We start from the raw sequence: 16,927 nt of genomic DNA, 5'->3' as shown, positions 1-16,927 counted from the left end.
AAATATTGGAACATCAACACAATTTTAAAATTTTTGGCTCTATAGTCCCTGACAAAAGTCTTGTCGCTTCTCTATTTTGTAGAAACTCCTGCTATTAACCTGACTTTTAATTAATCAATTGGTGTTAGAAATAGCTCATATGAAAAGCTAAAGCCCTCCCAAATGATGTTTAATGCACTGAAATAAATTAGTTTCACTGAAAAAAGATTTATCATTTAATCAAGACAGAAAGGTCAAATTTTGGCAAGACAAAAGTTTTGTCGCCTATACAGAAATTGAACAACTTTACTGCAAATCCAAAAATATGTCAGCAAATTAAGTAGTGGTGCTGTGAGATCCAAATTTAATATCTTGTATGACTTCTGTGTGGCAAAACCAACCTCGCTTCTGGGTTTTGGAGGGGCCTGGATACCAGCCTCTTGCCTCAGGATTATGGCCCATACTAACTTTAAAGGAGAAGACAGACCGGCCGCACAGCTTAAATCTGTCTTTGGAATTGTATTTTATGTTATGTGAGGGTACCCAGATAGCTCATTTTATTGTATTTGTGTAGTCTGAGTGCCATTCACCTAATAATATGCACTCAGACTTGAGCTATCTGGGGATATGTTAAATGTCTGTGTTTACTGTAAGGGTTGTCCCCACATGTGTATTGGCGATTTCCCTTTGTCCTGAGAGATAATTGAATTACTCCTCGGGTGTCTCCAGGGCAGAGAGGAGGAAACCATGATGCATTGTGGGGATGTATTGTGTCTGTGTATCCTGAATTGCTGCAAATCTGTCCAGTGTCACAGTCTTCCATCTGGTCCCCTAGGGGCGTGTCCACCAGATGGGGACCTGCATAAATACGGGCGGGTAGCCCTCAATAAAGTGTGCCTGTTTTATCCTTCATCATGTTGAGGCTGGTGTTTGGGTAACTGATCAACACTGGGGGATTGCTATACGCTGAAGATTTGCTATACTCCCCGGGCATAACTACTAGCTCTTGTAAGAGCTGTTCCTGCTCTCTGGCTGTAGGAGAGGTTCACCCACTGGAGCCTGGAGCCTTGTCGTAGGTCCAGGGTGGGTAGGAGACGGTGAGGCCTCAACCAAGCTTCAGCGGTTCGTGGGGTCTGCAGCGCTTACGGTGTCAAGTGGCGTGCTTGGAGTCCTCGGAAAGCACTAGGAGCATCTATCGACGGAGGTACCCGGTCGGGGTGCTAGAAAATCCGTTACAGACTTCCATGAGCTTGAAGGACAGCATCCATGCGGTTTGGCATGGATTCATACAATTTATTGATGAAGGCATCAGGAATAGCAAAGAAAACAGTCTTGCATGCCTCCCAGAGTTCATCAATATTCTTTGGTTTCGTCTTCCATGCTTCCTCTTTCATCCTACACCACATATGCTCAATGATGTTCATGTTTGGTGACTGGGCTGGCCAATCCTGGAGCATCTTGATCTTCTTTGCCTTAAGGCCTCTTTCACACAGGCGTTGCTGGAAAAGGTGCGGGCGCGTTGCGGGAACATGCGCGATTTTCCCGCGCAAGTGCAAAACATTGTAATGCGTTTTGCACGCGCGTGAGAAATATTGGCATGTTTGGTACCCAAACCCGAACTTCTTCACAGATGTTTGGGTTAGGTGTTCTGTAGATTGTAATATTTTCCCTTATAAGATGGTTGCCGGGCTGGGCGATCATTTTTTATTTTTTTTTACCCCTTCAGCGCTATTGTTCTATGCATTCTGTATTCAGAATGCTATTATTTTCCCTTATAACAATGTTATAAGGGAAAATAATAATGATCGGGTCTCCATCCCGAACGTCTCCTAGCAACCGTGTGTGAAAATCGCACCGCATTCACACTTGCTTGCGGATGCTTGTGATTTTCACGCAGCCCCATTCACTTCTATGGGGCCTGCGTTGCGTGGAAAACGCACAATATAGACCATGCTGCAATTTTCACGCAACGCACAAGTGATGCGTGAAAATCACCGCTCATGTGCACAGCCCCATAGAAATGAATGTGTCCGGATTCAGTGCAGGTGCAATGTGTTCAACTCACGCATCGCATCCGCACGGAATACTCGCCCGTGTGAAAGGGCCCTAAGGAACTTTGATGTGGAGATGGAAGTATGCGATGGAGCACCATCCTGCTGCAGAATTTGGCCTTTTTTATGGCTGGGAATATAAGAGGTAGCTAAGATTTCTTGGTATTTTAGACTATTGATGTTGCTCTCCACCCTGCAGATCCCTCGCACACCCCCATACTGGATGTAACCCCAGACCAAGATTTTGCCTCCACCAAACTTCACTGTTTTCTGGGTAAATCTCGGCTCCATGCGGGTTCCAGTAGGTCTCCTGCAATATTTGCGGCGACTGTGGTGTAATTCAACAGAAGATTCATCTGAAAAATCCACCTTCTGCCACTTTTCCAGCGTCCATCTTTTTAGCAGGCTGTGGCCCTTGGCAAATGCCACACGGTTTTTCAATTCTTTTGTTTAGTGCTGGCTTATGGGCAACGATTCGACCATGGAGGCCATTTCGAGACAGAATCCGACAAACTGTTCTGGTTGACACAGGGACTTAAGGTGACCAGGTCTCGTGGAGCTTTGCTGCAGTGGAAAATGGTCTGGCCTTGGATGTTCGAGCCAACAAACGGTCCTCTCGAGCAGTTGTCTTGCGGGGTCGGCCTGACCTGGCCTTGTCCAAAACGTCTCCAGTCTCTTCAAATCTTTTTTTTTTATCCTCTGAACTTGACACTGAGACACATTGAAGGTGTCTGCCACATCAGCAGTGGATCTGGTCTTCAGCCTCTTGATAATCAACACTTTAGTCTCCGGGTGAATCTTAGGCATGTTTACAGAGGTCTAGTTGCAGTTGATGTGAAGGTCTAGTGTACTGGGGTTCTTTTTATACACACCTGAGACCTAATTGATCCATTATTAGTCACAGGTGAAGCTCCTATGACAAGGCGACAACACTTATGTCTTGGCAAAAATTGACTCAATGGGCTTTACCAAGCTGTGAATATTAGAATACTTTTTGTCAGTTTCGTTTTGCACTGAAACATTATTATAAAAGCTGTTGGGATTAAAATGACCCATTACTTGTAACAAAATCTTGATTAGAAATATATTTTAGCGGCACTTCAGGTAAATTTGTACACAAGCGACAAGACATTTGTCAGGGACTGTATACACCACCACAATCGATTTGAAATGAAACGAACAAGATGTGCTTTAACTGCAGACTGTCAGCTTTAATTTGAGGGTATTTACATCCAAATCAGGTGAACGGTGTAGGAATTACAACAGTTTGCATATGTGCCTCTCACTTGTTAAGGGACCAAAAGTAATGGGACAATTGGCTTCTCAGCTGTTCCATTGCCAGGTGTGTGTTATTGCCTCATTATCCCAATTACAATGAGCAGATAAAAGGCCCAGAGTTCATTTCAAGTGTGCTATTTGCATTTGGAATCCGTTGCTGTTAACTCTCAAGATGAGATCCGAAGAGCTATCAGTGAAGCAAGCTATCATTAGGCTGAAAAAACAAAACAAACCCATCAGAGAGATAGCAAAAACATTAGACGTGGCCAAAACAACAGTTTGGAACATTCTTAAAAGAAGGAACGCATCGGTGAGCTCAGCAACACCAAGACCCAGAAGACCACGGAAAACAACTGTGGTGGATGACCGAACAATTATTTCCCTGGTGAAGAAAACACCCTTCACAACAGTTGGCCAGATCAAGAATACTCTCCAGGAGGTAGGTGTATGTGTGTCAAAGTCAACAATCAAGAGAAGACTTCACCAGAGTGAATACAGAGGGTTCACCGCAAGATGTAAACCATTGGTGAGCCTTAAAAACAGGAAGGCCAGATTAGAGTTTGCCAAACGACATCTAAAAAAACCTTCACAGTTCTGGAACAACATCCTATGGACAGATGAGACCAAGATCAACTTTTACCAAGGTGATGGGAAGAGAAGAGTATGGAGAAGGAAAGGAACTGCTCATGATCCTAAACATACCACCTCATCAGTGAAGTATGGTGGTGGTAGTGTCATGGCGTGGGCATGTATGGCTGCCAATGGAACTGGTTCTCTTGTATTTATTGATGATGTGACTGCTGACAAAAGCAGCAGGATGCATTCTGGAGTGTTTCGGGCAATATTATCTGCTCACATTCAGCCAAATGCTTTAGAACTCATTGGATGGTTCTTCACAGTGCAGATGGACAATGACCCAAAGCATACTGCAAAAGCAACCAAAGAGTTTTTTAAGGGAAAGAAGTGGAATGTTATGCAATGGCCAAGTCAATCACCTGACCTGAATCCGATTGAGCATGCATTTCACTTGCTGAAGACAAAACTAAAGGGAAAATGCCCCAAGAACAAGCAGGAACTGAAGACGAGGCCTGGCAGAGCATCACCAGGGAGGAAACCCAGTGTCTGGTGATGTCTATGCGTTCCAGACTTCAGGCTGTAATTGACTGCAAAGGATTTGCAACCAAGTATTAAAAAGTGAAAGTTTGATTATGATTATTATTATGTCCCTTTACTTTTGGTTCCTTAACAAGTGGGAGGCATATATGCAAACTGTTGTAATTCCTACACTGTTCACCTGATTTGGATGTAAATACCCTCAAATTAAAGCTGACAGTCTGCAGTTAAAGCACATCTTGTTTGTTTCATTTCAAATCCATTGTGGTGGTGTATAGAGCCAAAAATATTTGAATTGTGTTGATATATTTCAGATATTCTGCTCTGATGGTCTTACTCTATTACTACAGGTCTCTAAAGTGGCTTTGAAAAAGCCCTAAAGAAGTAATAAATGCATTCAATGCTATACTAAACTTCCCGAACGATACTCAAAAAAACTCTGTAAGGAGTGTATAGCGGGAATTGTAAGACAGGAACAACCATCTATTATGCAGGAATTCAGATCGATGATCCACGAGGAAGTTGAGTCTTCTCTTGCATCATTCCGTGAGGAGACTATTAGACCTCAGCCTCCCAAATGCCAGAAATTAGAGAAGGGTTCCTCCTCAGAATCTGAAGCTTCCTCGTCCACAATATAGGATGAGGAAAATCCCTTATCAGAAGGAGAGGTGGTAGTGGAATCTAAAAAATTCAATTTTTGCACCGAAGAAATTAATGACCTTTTAAAAGCGGACAGAAATACGGTGGGGATAGAAGATATTCAGAAACCCCATTCGGACTTAAGGCCAAAAGATCTAGAGTCTTTGCCATTAATGAATACATCAAAGAGATGGTAATGGATGAATGGGCGAACCCAGAAAAGAGACTTGGAATCTCTAAAGAGTTCAGGAATAAGCTCTCATTTGATCCCACTGAGTCAGAGGTTTTTAATGAAATACCCAAAATTGATAGCAAAAGTTAATATAAAAAGTCGCTACCCTTTGAGGACTCCACTCAGTTAAAAGACCCCATGGAGAGGAAAGCTGATAGCCTCTTGTGAAAATCCTGGGAGGCAGCCATGTATAGTATAAAAACTAATATTGCAGCTACATCAGTGGCCAGGTCAATGTACCTCTGGCTAAATGAACTAGAGAAACATCTAGCTAATAAAACTCCAAGGGAAGAAATAATAGAGTCTATTCCCTTACTACGGTCAGCTACAGGATATTTAACAGTCAGGTTTTCGGCAAAAGACGCAGCATTCTCAAATGCCGCTAGGAGAGCACTCTGGATGAAGTCCCGGGCGGGAGATAAAATGGCTAAATTTAAATTATGTTCTATTCCCTTCTCCGGAGAGTATGTGTTTGGGCCAGTCCTAGACAAGATACTAGAAAAGGCCACAGATAAGAAAAAAGGGTTCGCTGAAGAGAGACCCCCCAGAAGGAAATTGCCCTTTCATCCCCAAAATCAGGAAAGATCTTATGGGGGGAAAGGGAAAAACAGGACGATGGAGTTACCAGAAAGAGGAGCGCGGTAGAGGTTATCTTCTCATTCCCCAAAATAAGAATAGACTAAAAGGGTTTGTTCCTCAATGGGAGTCAATAACTTCAAACCCCTGGGCCATAAACATAATAAAAGAGGGTTACAAAATAGAATTTTCCTCTCCCCCTCCAAGGTTCCACATTACTTACCATTCCTCAAATATACTCCAAAAAAATATATGGGCAGGTGTACAGGAACTTATACATTTTGAATTAGTTGTTCAGGTACCTCAGTCTCAATGGGGACAAGGATATTACTCAAATCTGTTCCTTGTAAGAAAACCCAGTGGCTCCTACAGAACCATAATAAACTTAAAAGGCCTAAACAGACATATAATATACAGAAAATTCAAGATGGATTCACTGAGCAGTGCCATCCCACTGATAGGGAAGAACGCACTAATGTGCACAATCGATTTAAAGGATGCGTACTATCAGGTCCCAATCAAAGCTCAGTCTCAAAATTACCTAAGATTTTCCATAAAAGACCCTATGGGGAACATAGTACATTTTGAATTTGACGCCCTCCCCTTTGGAATCCCCTCTGCACCCAGAGTCTTCACCAAGCTGATAGTGGAAATGGTGGCTTTTCTAACTATAGTCCCTTATCTAGACGATTTTTTAAATAATATTAGACTTAAAACATCAAATGGAAGCAGATCTAGACAGATTTTGCCATCTGTTAAACAATCTAGGATGGGTAATAAATCAAGAAAAGTCTATCCTGTTACCAGACACGAGGATGAAATTTCTAGACATACTCCTAGATTCTATAAGACAGGCATCCTTTCTTCCACCAGAAAGAATAAAAACATTACAGGAAGCGGCAAGAAACTTCATGGGAAGAAGATCATATTCCATCAGAGGAGCTATGAGTCTCTTAGCCTGCATCGTGGCAGTTCCTTGGTGTCCGATCCACTACAGGCCTGGTTACTGAGGAAATTATACAAATGCCAAACCTCACTAGACCACAAATTTCCGATCCCGGTACATGTAAAAAAAATTCCATCCTATGGTTGCTAAAATCAAAAAGATTGGAAAAGGGAGTAGTCTGGCAAAAAGTACCATCAGTAGTAATCCAGACGGATGCAATCAGTACAGGATGGGGAGCGAAGGTCGGAAGAAATCTCTTTCAAGGGATCTGGTCTCCAGAGATAGCTGTTCAGTCATCAAACTATCGCGAACTCAGAGCAGTTTGGGAAACCTTGAAGGTAGCCAAGGAGGAATTGAGGGGCCAGCACTTAAAAATATTCTCAGACGATGTGACAACTGTATCTCACCTAAGACATCAGGGAGGTACAAGGTCAGTGAAGCTAGGGAATCTGTCGGGAAAAATATTCCCTTGGGTGGAAAATACAGTGGTCCATATCAGCTATACATCTAAAGGGAAGCAAAAATTGCGTAGCAGATTTCCTAAGCAGGAAAAAAATAGACCAAGGAGAATTAGTCGTTAATCACACAGGTTTTCAACTTGATTGTGAAAAAATGGGGTCGTCCATCCATAGACCTATTTGCATCAGGGGACAACTCAAAGGCTCCAATCTTCTACTCTCTAAATCCCAGGGACCAGCCCGAGGCAATAGACACATTCTCCTAGACCTGGGATTGGGATCTCGCTTACGCTTTTCCTTTGTTCCTGCTAATTCCCAGAGTTATACAGAAGGCCATTCAGGAGAAAGCAAAGCTGATCCTAATAATGCTGTTTTGGCCCAAAAGAAGTTGGTTCTCCCTATTGAAGAGACTATCACCACAACAACCATGGATCCCCCAGGAAAGACATTCTGACGCAGGGCCCAGTAACGCATCCTCGCCCAGAATTCTTCAAATTAACAGCATGGATCCTGAATCCGACATTTTGAACTGCAAAGGTCTATCAGAGGAGGTTATATCCACTGTGAAGGCAAGCAGGAAGAAGGTGACATCATCCATATATCAGAGAATATGGAAAAGGTTCTGTTCCTGGGCAGGAGGAGTCACACCCAATCACTCAGAATCTAATATTCAGCAGATTCTTCAGTTTCTTCAAAAGGGCCTAGAATTGGGCCTTAGCCTCTCTACACTGAAGGTCCAAATATCTGCCCTAAGCGCTTTCTTTGATTCTGACTTGGCCAGACATAGATGGGTTAAAAGATTCATCAAAGCTGCATCTAGGTTAAAACCTACAATCAGACGACGAGTCAGGGCGACCTGGTAAACTCCTCTCCAGAGTAATCTCCAATCAACAACCCAAAAAACATATAGATAAGGTTCGAGCGAGTGATGGTAGGATAGTCACTAGACAGGGCCCGGTGGAGAAGGCCTTTCTTGATTATTTTCTTGATCTGTATAAAGCTGATTCTAACATTACAGATGATAAGATAGATTTCTATCTAGATAGGATCAACTTTTCAACTATTACAGAGACGCAAAAGCAAGCACTTGAACTAGAGGTCTCAATTCAGGAACTTGAGGGAGCTATTAAACTATGTTCAGCTAACTCCACTCCTGGTTCAGACGGGCTTCCATATGAATTTTATAGTAAATATGGGGACTGTATCTTTCCCAGATTGTTGGAGGTCTTTGCTGAATCAATGGAGGATGGGATGCTACCAGATTCAATGATGGAGGCCACAATAATACTAATTCCAAAAAAAGGCAAGGACCCTTTAGATTTAGAATCTTATAGACCAATTTCACTGCTCAATGCAGATGTAAAGCTTCTTGCGAGGGTCCTTGCTACAAGGCTTTCTAGGGTCATCTCCTCCATTGTCCATCCGGATCAGAGCGGTTTTATTCAAAATAAGGGTACACATCATAATTTACATCGGCTCTTTTCTAATATCCAGGCCCCTGGGGGGACCGCCCGCTCCATCCTGTCATTGGATGCCTCTAAGGCCTTTGACAGGGTGGAGTGGCGTTTCCTCTGGAAGGTTCTTGCTAGGATGGGCTTTGGAGAAAGGTTTATACGCACTCTTAAGTTATTGTATAGATCTCCAAGGGCCAAATTGAGTCTTAATGGAATTCTGAGTAGTAGTATTGATTTAAACAGAGGCACCCGTCAGGGTTGCCCATTATCTCCCTTACTATTCGATGTGTATATCGAACCCCTTGCGATGGCCATCAGGCAGGATGATCAGGTTAAAGGATTTGGTACGCTAGGAACACAAGACCGTATCTCATTATATGCAGATGATGTTCTGTTCTTTATAGATCATACGGAAACTACTCTCCCTAGGATTATTCAAATGGTCAAAGTATTTGGTGAGGTGTCTGGTCTTCTTATAAACTGGGCTAAGACCAGTCTGCTCCCAATAGATCCCCTGCCACAGAAAGAGGTTCCTGTTACACAGTTGGATATTGTTGATACTTTTCAATACTTGGGTTTGACTATATCGCCTCGGGTCGAAAATTTTGTAGAACTTAACTTGATCCCCATAATGGTAAAGATTAGAGCTAAAATAGGAATCTGGTTGAAACTTCCCCTATCTAGAGCTGACCGAGTTTCACTAGTTAAAATGGTGATACTACCACAATTTCTTTACGTGCTCAGGAATACACCTATTTGGATACAAGATAAACATTTTAAACTTATGGAAAGAATAATTAATGATTTAATATGGGGAAGAAAGCGAGTTCGAATTAAGCTGGAATATTTGTATAAATCAGTGGAGTGCGGGGGTTTAAATCTCCCTTACTTTAAAGGGTATTTTATTGCAGCCCAGTTATTGATGTGCTATGAATCAGAGAACAGCGCACTGCTGGGGAAGTTGGTAACTAGTCACGCTCACAATAATATTTTTACCTTGTTGGAATCTGGCTTATTGAAGAGCTATGAGCGAGGCTATAGAGAGACTATAAAACTACTTCTTAAAGTGTGGGCTACAACTAGGACATGGTTGAAGGTTAAGGGTTCACTTACATTTACGCATAATTTCTATTTACAAAGGCTGGATGAAATTGCAGCTGACACATTTTGGCAGAAGAATAAAATTTTATATATTTCACAGGTAGTTAAAGACAGAGAAATTAAACCCTTTATAGAAATGACACATAATATAAAAAATCTTTCATGGTTTAGGTATTTTCAATTGCGATCTGTACTATCTAGTTTGGATGATAAGCGGTTGTTGGATATAGATAATCTATCTTTTCTGAATGATTGGGTAGGGGGTACACCTTCTAGAATAAAAATTTCAAATATATATAAGTTATTACTTAAGGTACGGTTTAGTGATATACACTCACCAGGACAAAAAGCGTGGGAGGTGGACTGTCCGAATTTACAAATAGAAGGGTGGGAGAATATTTTTGGGAATTTATCTTCATTATCCCAGAACTTCAACCATGTTCTAATACAATTCTATATTTGCCACAGATTATATATTATTCCCCTGTGGATGAATAAATGCGGGTTAAGAGATTCGTCCAACTGTCCCAAATGTGACACTGTAGGAGCGGACTTTCTCCATATGATATGGACTTGTCCAGAACTTATAAATTACTGGAATAGTATCAATAATTGTATTATGTATAAACTAAAAATTCAAATTCCTTTTGAACCACAAGTATTTGTTCTTAATGATTTTTCCAAACTAAAAAATCATAAGTATCAAAAGATTTTCCTGAGCAGAATACTGATGCTGGCTAGAGTTTTGATCAGTCGGACCTGGTTTGCCCGATCCACTCCAGACATAAATACATGGATAAATTTAACTGATAAGGTAAAGAACTATGAGAAAATTATATATAAACGGAGGGAAATTGAGTACCAGTGGAGTAGGATATGGGGTGGATGGAGGATTGATTAGCTGAGGTCAAGTTGTTTCATATATAGGGGTCCTACTTTGACGCACCACAAATTGGGGGGGAGGGAGGGGAGGGTTTTCTAAATGTTATGAAAAGACGAGTTGAATATATTTATGTTTATATATAATTAGTTGGGTCACTAAGAATTGAGAGATTGTAAAAATTTTCTTTACTGTAAATGTTTTGTATTTTGCCCAATAAATTTTTGAAAGCAAAAAAAAAAAAAAAAAAGACGACGAGTCCCTTCTTGGGATCTAAATACTGTTCTCAAAGGCCTAACAAGACAACCTTTCGAACTCCTAGAGACAAGTTCCATCAAGTTTCTGTCTCACAAAACTGCTTTCCTCATAGCCATATCATCGTCCAGGAGACTGGGGGAAATACAGGCCCTATCTATCCGGGAACCCTATAATACCATACGGGATGACCGGTTAGTCATGAGGTTAGACCCAGGTTTTTTACCGAAAGTAGTATTAGATTTCCATAAAGACCAGGAGATAGTACTACCTTCTTTTTGCACAAATCCAAGAAACTGTAAAGAGGAAGAATTTAATTCACTGGATGTCAGGAGAACGGTCCTAGAATATCTAGAAATCACAAAAGACTTCAGATTAGCAGTTTTAGGGTACAAATAAGGGAAAGATGGTATCGAAGGCATCCATTGCCAGATGGATTAAACAGACCATTTTAGATTGCTACAGGATTAAGGGACTAAATTGCCCAATCAATATAAAAGCTCATTCCACTAGAGCCATGTCTTCTTCTTATGCAGAAAAAGCTGGTGCTTCAATGGAACAGATTTGTAGGGCCACAACATGGTCCAGTATAAACACGTTCGTGAAACATTACAGATTAGACTTATCAGGGTCCTCTGATCTATCATTTGGACGGAAGGTCCTTCAGGCCATAGCCCCCCCTTAATTCAAGTGATCTGTTAGGTTTTTAATTGGTTGCTTTCATGGTGGTCAAATGGAAAACCGGAATTAGACTTACCGGTAATTATACTGTATATATACCGTATATCCTAAGTTGGGTTATGGAGCACTGGATTCTAGTAACATACTGATGAACGGTGGTGGGAGGGGGAGATTTAACCTTTCTCTGTTCCTGCCCCTACAGAGGTCAGGGGTCAATCTCTCTAATTGGTTGCCGTCATGGTAGATTAATGGAAACTGAATTACCGGTAAGTCTAATTCCGGTTTTCGTAGCAAAGCCCAGGTACTTTCTGTTACTGTGAATTAGGCCTCATGTGCACGACCATTTGTATTTTGTGGTCTGCATATTGTGGATCCACAAAATACAGATACCGTCCATGTTGCATTTGCATTTATAGCAGACCCATTGACTTTGACTGGTCCGCATTTTGCGGCCAAGTATAGAACATGTATTTTTTTGCAGAGTACACAGCTGATGCATCCATATGCCCTTTCTGCAAAAAGATGGAATATGTCTGCAAAATGCACACCATGGACCCATTGAAGTCAATGGGTCTGCAATAAAAATGCGGATGGCACACAGACTGTATATGTATTTAGCAGATTTGCGATTTTCAGACCGCAAAACAGATACGGTGGTGTGCATTAGGTCTAAGAGTCATACAGTTATTGACTGGTAATTTGGTCTGGTTCTTTAGCACAGTCCCCTTTGAAGGGTTCCTTATCCCAACTTGGAGTTTCAGCTTTTTTGTGCTTAGGATTTGTAGCTCTTTGTATTTGACAAAACAGGAGACACAGAAGTACAGCCCTGTTTTACAAATACAATGTAATGAAGTAAAAGCTCTGCATGCTGATTTGTCTCCTGTAACCACATATATTGGTTTTCACAGAGTTATATTTTAGCCTGAACTAGTACACTATATATCCAGGATAGTCACAATGTGATTTAGGATTCTCATGTCACCCCCTGACTACCAAGCCCTATGCCAAACAAGTGTCCAGGAGAGAGTATGTCCTTGATACATTATACAATGAATCTCTTTTACAAATGCTCGTCTGTAATAACTGGCCCATTAAAAGGTGTCGGTGATCACCTGAACGAGCAAACGCTTGTTCATCAGGTGATCATCATGTCTTTCAGCCGGCTCCGAAAAGCATTATTTCTGTGAAGCAGATTGTTCTGTGTAAACAGGAATCTCATGCCAGGAACAATGATTTTCTGTGGTGGAGGTTTACACAGAAAAGATTGGCGATTTACATGTATGTTCCTGTTGAAGGGGTTGTCCTCAGGATTAGGTCATCAATATCAGATCGGTGAGGGTACGACAACCCTGCCAATCAGCTATCGGAAGAGAAGGCAGAACTTATACGAGCATTGCCTTCTATGGTCTGTTTACCTGATCTCTGCAGCAATTGCAGTGGTGAGCCGGTGTACTTACAAGTATGGCGCCCCTATTTACTTCTGTGGGACGGCTCTGTCTGTTCAATTGAATACTACAGAGTCATCCCATAGAAGTGAATAGGGATGCCATATGAGCGCGTATGAGCTCTGCATTCTCTTCAAACAGCTGATCGGCGGGAGTGCTGGGAGTCAGACCCCCACCGATATGATATTGATGACCTATCCTGAGGATAGGACATCAATAGTAAAAAGCGGACTACCCGTTTAAAGTAAACCAATTTTACAAAAATGAACAGAAAACAAAATTATCTTAAAGGCATTTAACAAGCTGTCTGATCTGCCAGCATCATGTTATAGAGCAGGAGGAGCTGAGCAGATTTATATATGGTTAAATGGAAAAAAAATATAAGATTCAGTACTTTTCATTTATGCATTTTAATCTCCGCTTATTTTGGGATTATGGAGGACATTTATGAAGACGCCGGTCTTCGTCCCTCCTGCGCTGGCGGTTCATCCGCCTAAGTTATGTAGAGGCACTGGTGACTGACAGCTATAGCTATATACAGACATACAGGGAAGTCTGTGAATCATTGAATAGAAGTGTCTACTGCTGTGATGTATTGTTCAAGCTGATGTGACCACTGAGGTCTGTGAATAGCCACAGCAGGAGACCAGAAGCAGCCGCTAATGGAGCAGTGGTGGGACAACGGACTGGTGATTTGTTTTTTTTTGTACACAAACATAGAAGAGGAGTCTTTACGGTAAGAGCAGTGAGACTATGGAACTCTCTGCCTGAGGAGGTGGTGATGGTGAGTTCACTAGAGGGGCCTGGATGTATTTCTGGAGCGTAATAATATTACAGGCTATAGCTACTAGAGAGGGAGTTATTCTGATTCCCTGATTGGAGGCGGGAAGGAATTTTTTATTCCCCTAAAGTGGGGAAAATTGGCTTCTACCTCACAGGGTTTGTTTTTGCTTTCCTCTGGATCAACTTGCAGGATAACAGGCTGTGTTTGCTGGAGCTTCCTCCTTCCCGTGCCGGCGCATTTTGAATCTGGTGCTGACCACATCTCTCCATATGTCCATATAACTGAACCTGGTTTGATTTCAGCAATCCCAGGAGGACAGATCACTGACACAAACAAAACGAAAGATTGACACCGAAGTAGCAGGATTGAAGACTATGTTAGAATCCCATAAACTTGACAGCATTAAATACCTTGCAGGTAAGTGTCTTTTCTGCCTAAATTTGCTCTCCTTCTCAAACAAAAGGTACACATTATGAAGGTGTAACTCTGCCTGTACAGTTATAAAACATCCCAGCATCCTAATGGATGGAGAATTGGGAGCCCATAGAAGACATAATAATTCTGTAACCACAGGTAGTTAGTAACTGTCCTGTGTCTGCCGTAACAGATCCTTCCCATTAAAGAAAAGCACAGTGGTACATAAAATAGGGGGCAATAAGTCTATTTTGCCAATTTCATATAGTTTAAGGCAATAAGGTGCTTGCTGTTGGTGTTCCAGTTAATCCTAAAAGTGTTTGATGGGATCAAGGTTAGAACTTTGTGGAGCCCAGTCCACAAAGATCTCTGCAAAGTTAAACCTTTTGTTTCATGGTCATTCTGGCAGACAGTATAGTACAGCATTATGGATGGAATATTGTGTATGTGTGAGATAGCACTTCTTGGCTGAAATGCTGCTTCATCTTTATTTCAGATTAACCACCTCACGACCGCCCATTGACTATAAACGTCCTATGGGCGGTTGTTTAACTCTGAATGGACATTTTAGAACGTCCATTCAGAGATGGCAGCTGCACGCTAATCGTGCAGCTTCCGAGCGGGGGGCCCGCTGTCAGTGACAGCAGGGCACCCCAGAGAGAAGGCAGGGACAACGAGTGCTGTGTATACAGACCAGGAAGCACTATGCGCTTCCTGTCCCTGCCTGGTGGACATGTGACCGCTGGGGCTAGGAAAGTGCAAGAGCTGTCGGGTCTTCCACAGACCTCGATCAGCAATGCACTGAGGCTGTACAGTGCTGTATTGTGCTGTGCTGTACAGCCTCTCTGGGGGGTGTATTTCCCCTGTAACTGGGGCTACTATGTCAGCCCCAGTTACAGGAGAAATCAATAGTGAAAAAAAAAAAGTGAAGTTAAATGTACCACAGAGGTCTTATAGGACCTTATGGGTGACGCAAAGTGTAAAATAAAAAATAAAGTGTTTTATAAAAAATAAAGGTTTCACATGTAAAACAAAATAAAAAATAAAATCCCCAATTAAGTAATTTTAAAAAATGTTAATAGAAAAAAATAAAATAAAATAGACATATTTAGTATTGCCGCGTCCGTGACGGCCGGCTCTATAAATATATGACATGATCCACCCTATGCGATAAACAGCATTAAAAAAAAATATCACTGTGCCAAAAAAAGCCATTTTTGGCACCTTCGGTCACAAAAAGTGCAACACCAAGTGATCAAAAAAGCGTATGTCCCACAAAATGGTACCAACAAGGAGATATTAAAACATCATTTTTTTGTTTCAAAAATCCTATTATTGTGTTAAAGTGAAAAACTAAAAATAAGTATACATATTAGGTATCGCCGCATCTGTAACAACCAGCTCTATAAAAATATCACAAGACCCAACAAGGTGAACACCGTAAAAAAAAAAAGCCAAAAAAAGCAATTTTTTTGTCACCTTACATAACAAAAATTGCAACACCAAGCAATCAAAAAGGCATAAGCCCCCAAAATAGTACCAATCAAATCATAACCTCATCCTGCAAAAAATTAGACTCTACCTAAGACAATCGGTCAAAAAAATAAAATAAAATGAGTCTCAGACAACGGAGACAGGAATATATGATTTATTTATTTTTTGCTTCAAAACTGCTATTATTGTGATAAAATAAAAAATTAAGTAGATATATTAGGTATTGCCACATCCGTAACAACCTGCTCTTTAAAAATATCACATGACCTACCCCTCAAAAAAATAGAAATAAAATAAAAACAGTGCCAAAAAAGCCATTTTATGTCACCTAACATCACATGAAGTGCAACACCAATCGATCAGAAAGGCGTATGGCCCCCAAAATAGTACCAATCCAACTGTCACCTCATGCCGCAAAAAATGAGATCCTAACTAAGACAATCAGTCAAAAAATAAAAAAGCTTTGGAAACACTAAAACATCATTTTTGGGGTTTCAAAAATGCTATTATTGTGTAAAACTTAAATAAATAAGAAAAAGTATACATATTAGGTATTGCTACGTCCATAACAATCTGCTCTATAAAAATGTTACATGACCTAACCCCTCAGGTGAACGCTGTAAAAATAAATAAATAAAAACTGTGCTAAAACAACAAATTTTTTGTTCACCTTGCCCCATAAAGTGTAATAATGAATGATCAAAAAATCATATGTACCCAAAAATGGTACCAATAAAAACGTCAACTTTTCCTTCCAAAAACAAGCCCCTGCACAAGACGATCGGCAAAAAAAAGATATTAATTTGGCGTTCAGAAAATGGAGACACAAAAACATAATTTTTTTTCAAAAATGCTTTATTATGTAAAACTGAAACAAACAAACAAAGTAGACTTATTTGTTATAATTGCGTCTGTAAAAACCTGTTCTATAAAAATAGCACATGATCTACCCTCCCAGATGAATGTTGTAAAAAAATAATAATTAAAACAGTACCAAAACAGCCATTTTTTGGTTACCTTGCCTCACAAAAAACGTAATATAGAGCAATTAAAAATCATATGTACCCCAAAATAGTACCAATAAAACTGGCCCCTTATCCCCAAGTTTCCAAAATGGGGTCACTTTTTGGGAGTTTCTACTGTAAGG

At 40.9% G+C, this 16,927-nt stretch overlaps 1 protein-coding gene across 2 annotated transcripts in view; it reads left to right on the top strand.

Moving 5' to 3' along the window:
* Positions 1–16,927, top strand: part of MCUR1 (mitochondrial calcium uniporter regulator 1) — an 82,539-nt gene that overhangs the window by 44,195 nt on the left and 21,417 nt on the right. For both annotated transcript variants that reach the window (XR_006390103.1, XM_044295250.1), the window contains exon 8: positions 14,175–14,289. Coding sequence is in view for 1 of the 2 variants with exons in the window: in XM_044295250.1 (XP_044151185.1) it covers positions 14,175–14,289 (115 nt within the window). In the remaining variant the exon portion in view is untranslated. The remainder of the gene's footprint in view (positions 1–14,174; positions 14,290–16,927) is intronic.

Source organism: Bufo gargarizans, chromosome 5 (assembly GCF_014858855.1).
Source record: "Bufo gargarizans isolate SCDJY-AF-19 chromosome 5, ASM1485885v1, whole genome shotgun sequence".
Lineage (NCBI taxonomy): Eukaryota > Metazoa > Chordata > Amphibia > Anura > Bufonidae > Bufo > Bufo gargarizans.
Note: the sequence above shows the minus strand (reverse complement) of the source record. Positions and strands in the feature narration are given on the sequence as shown.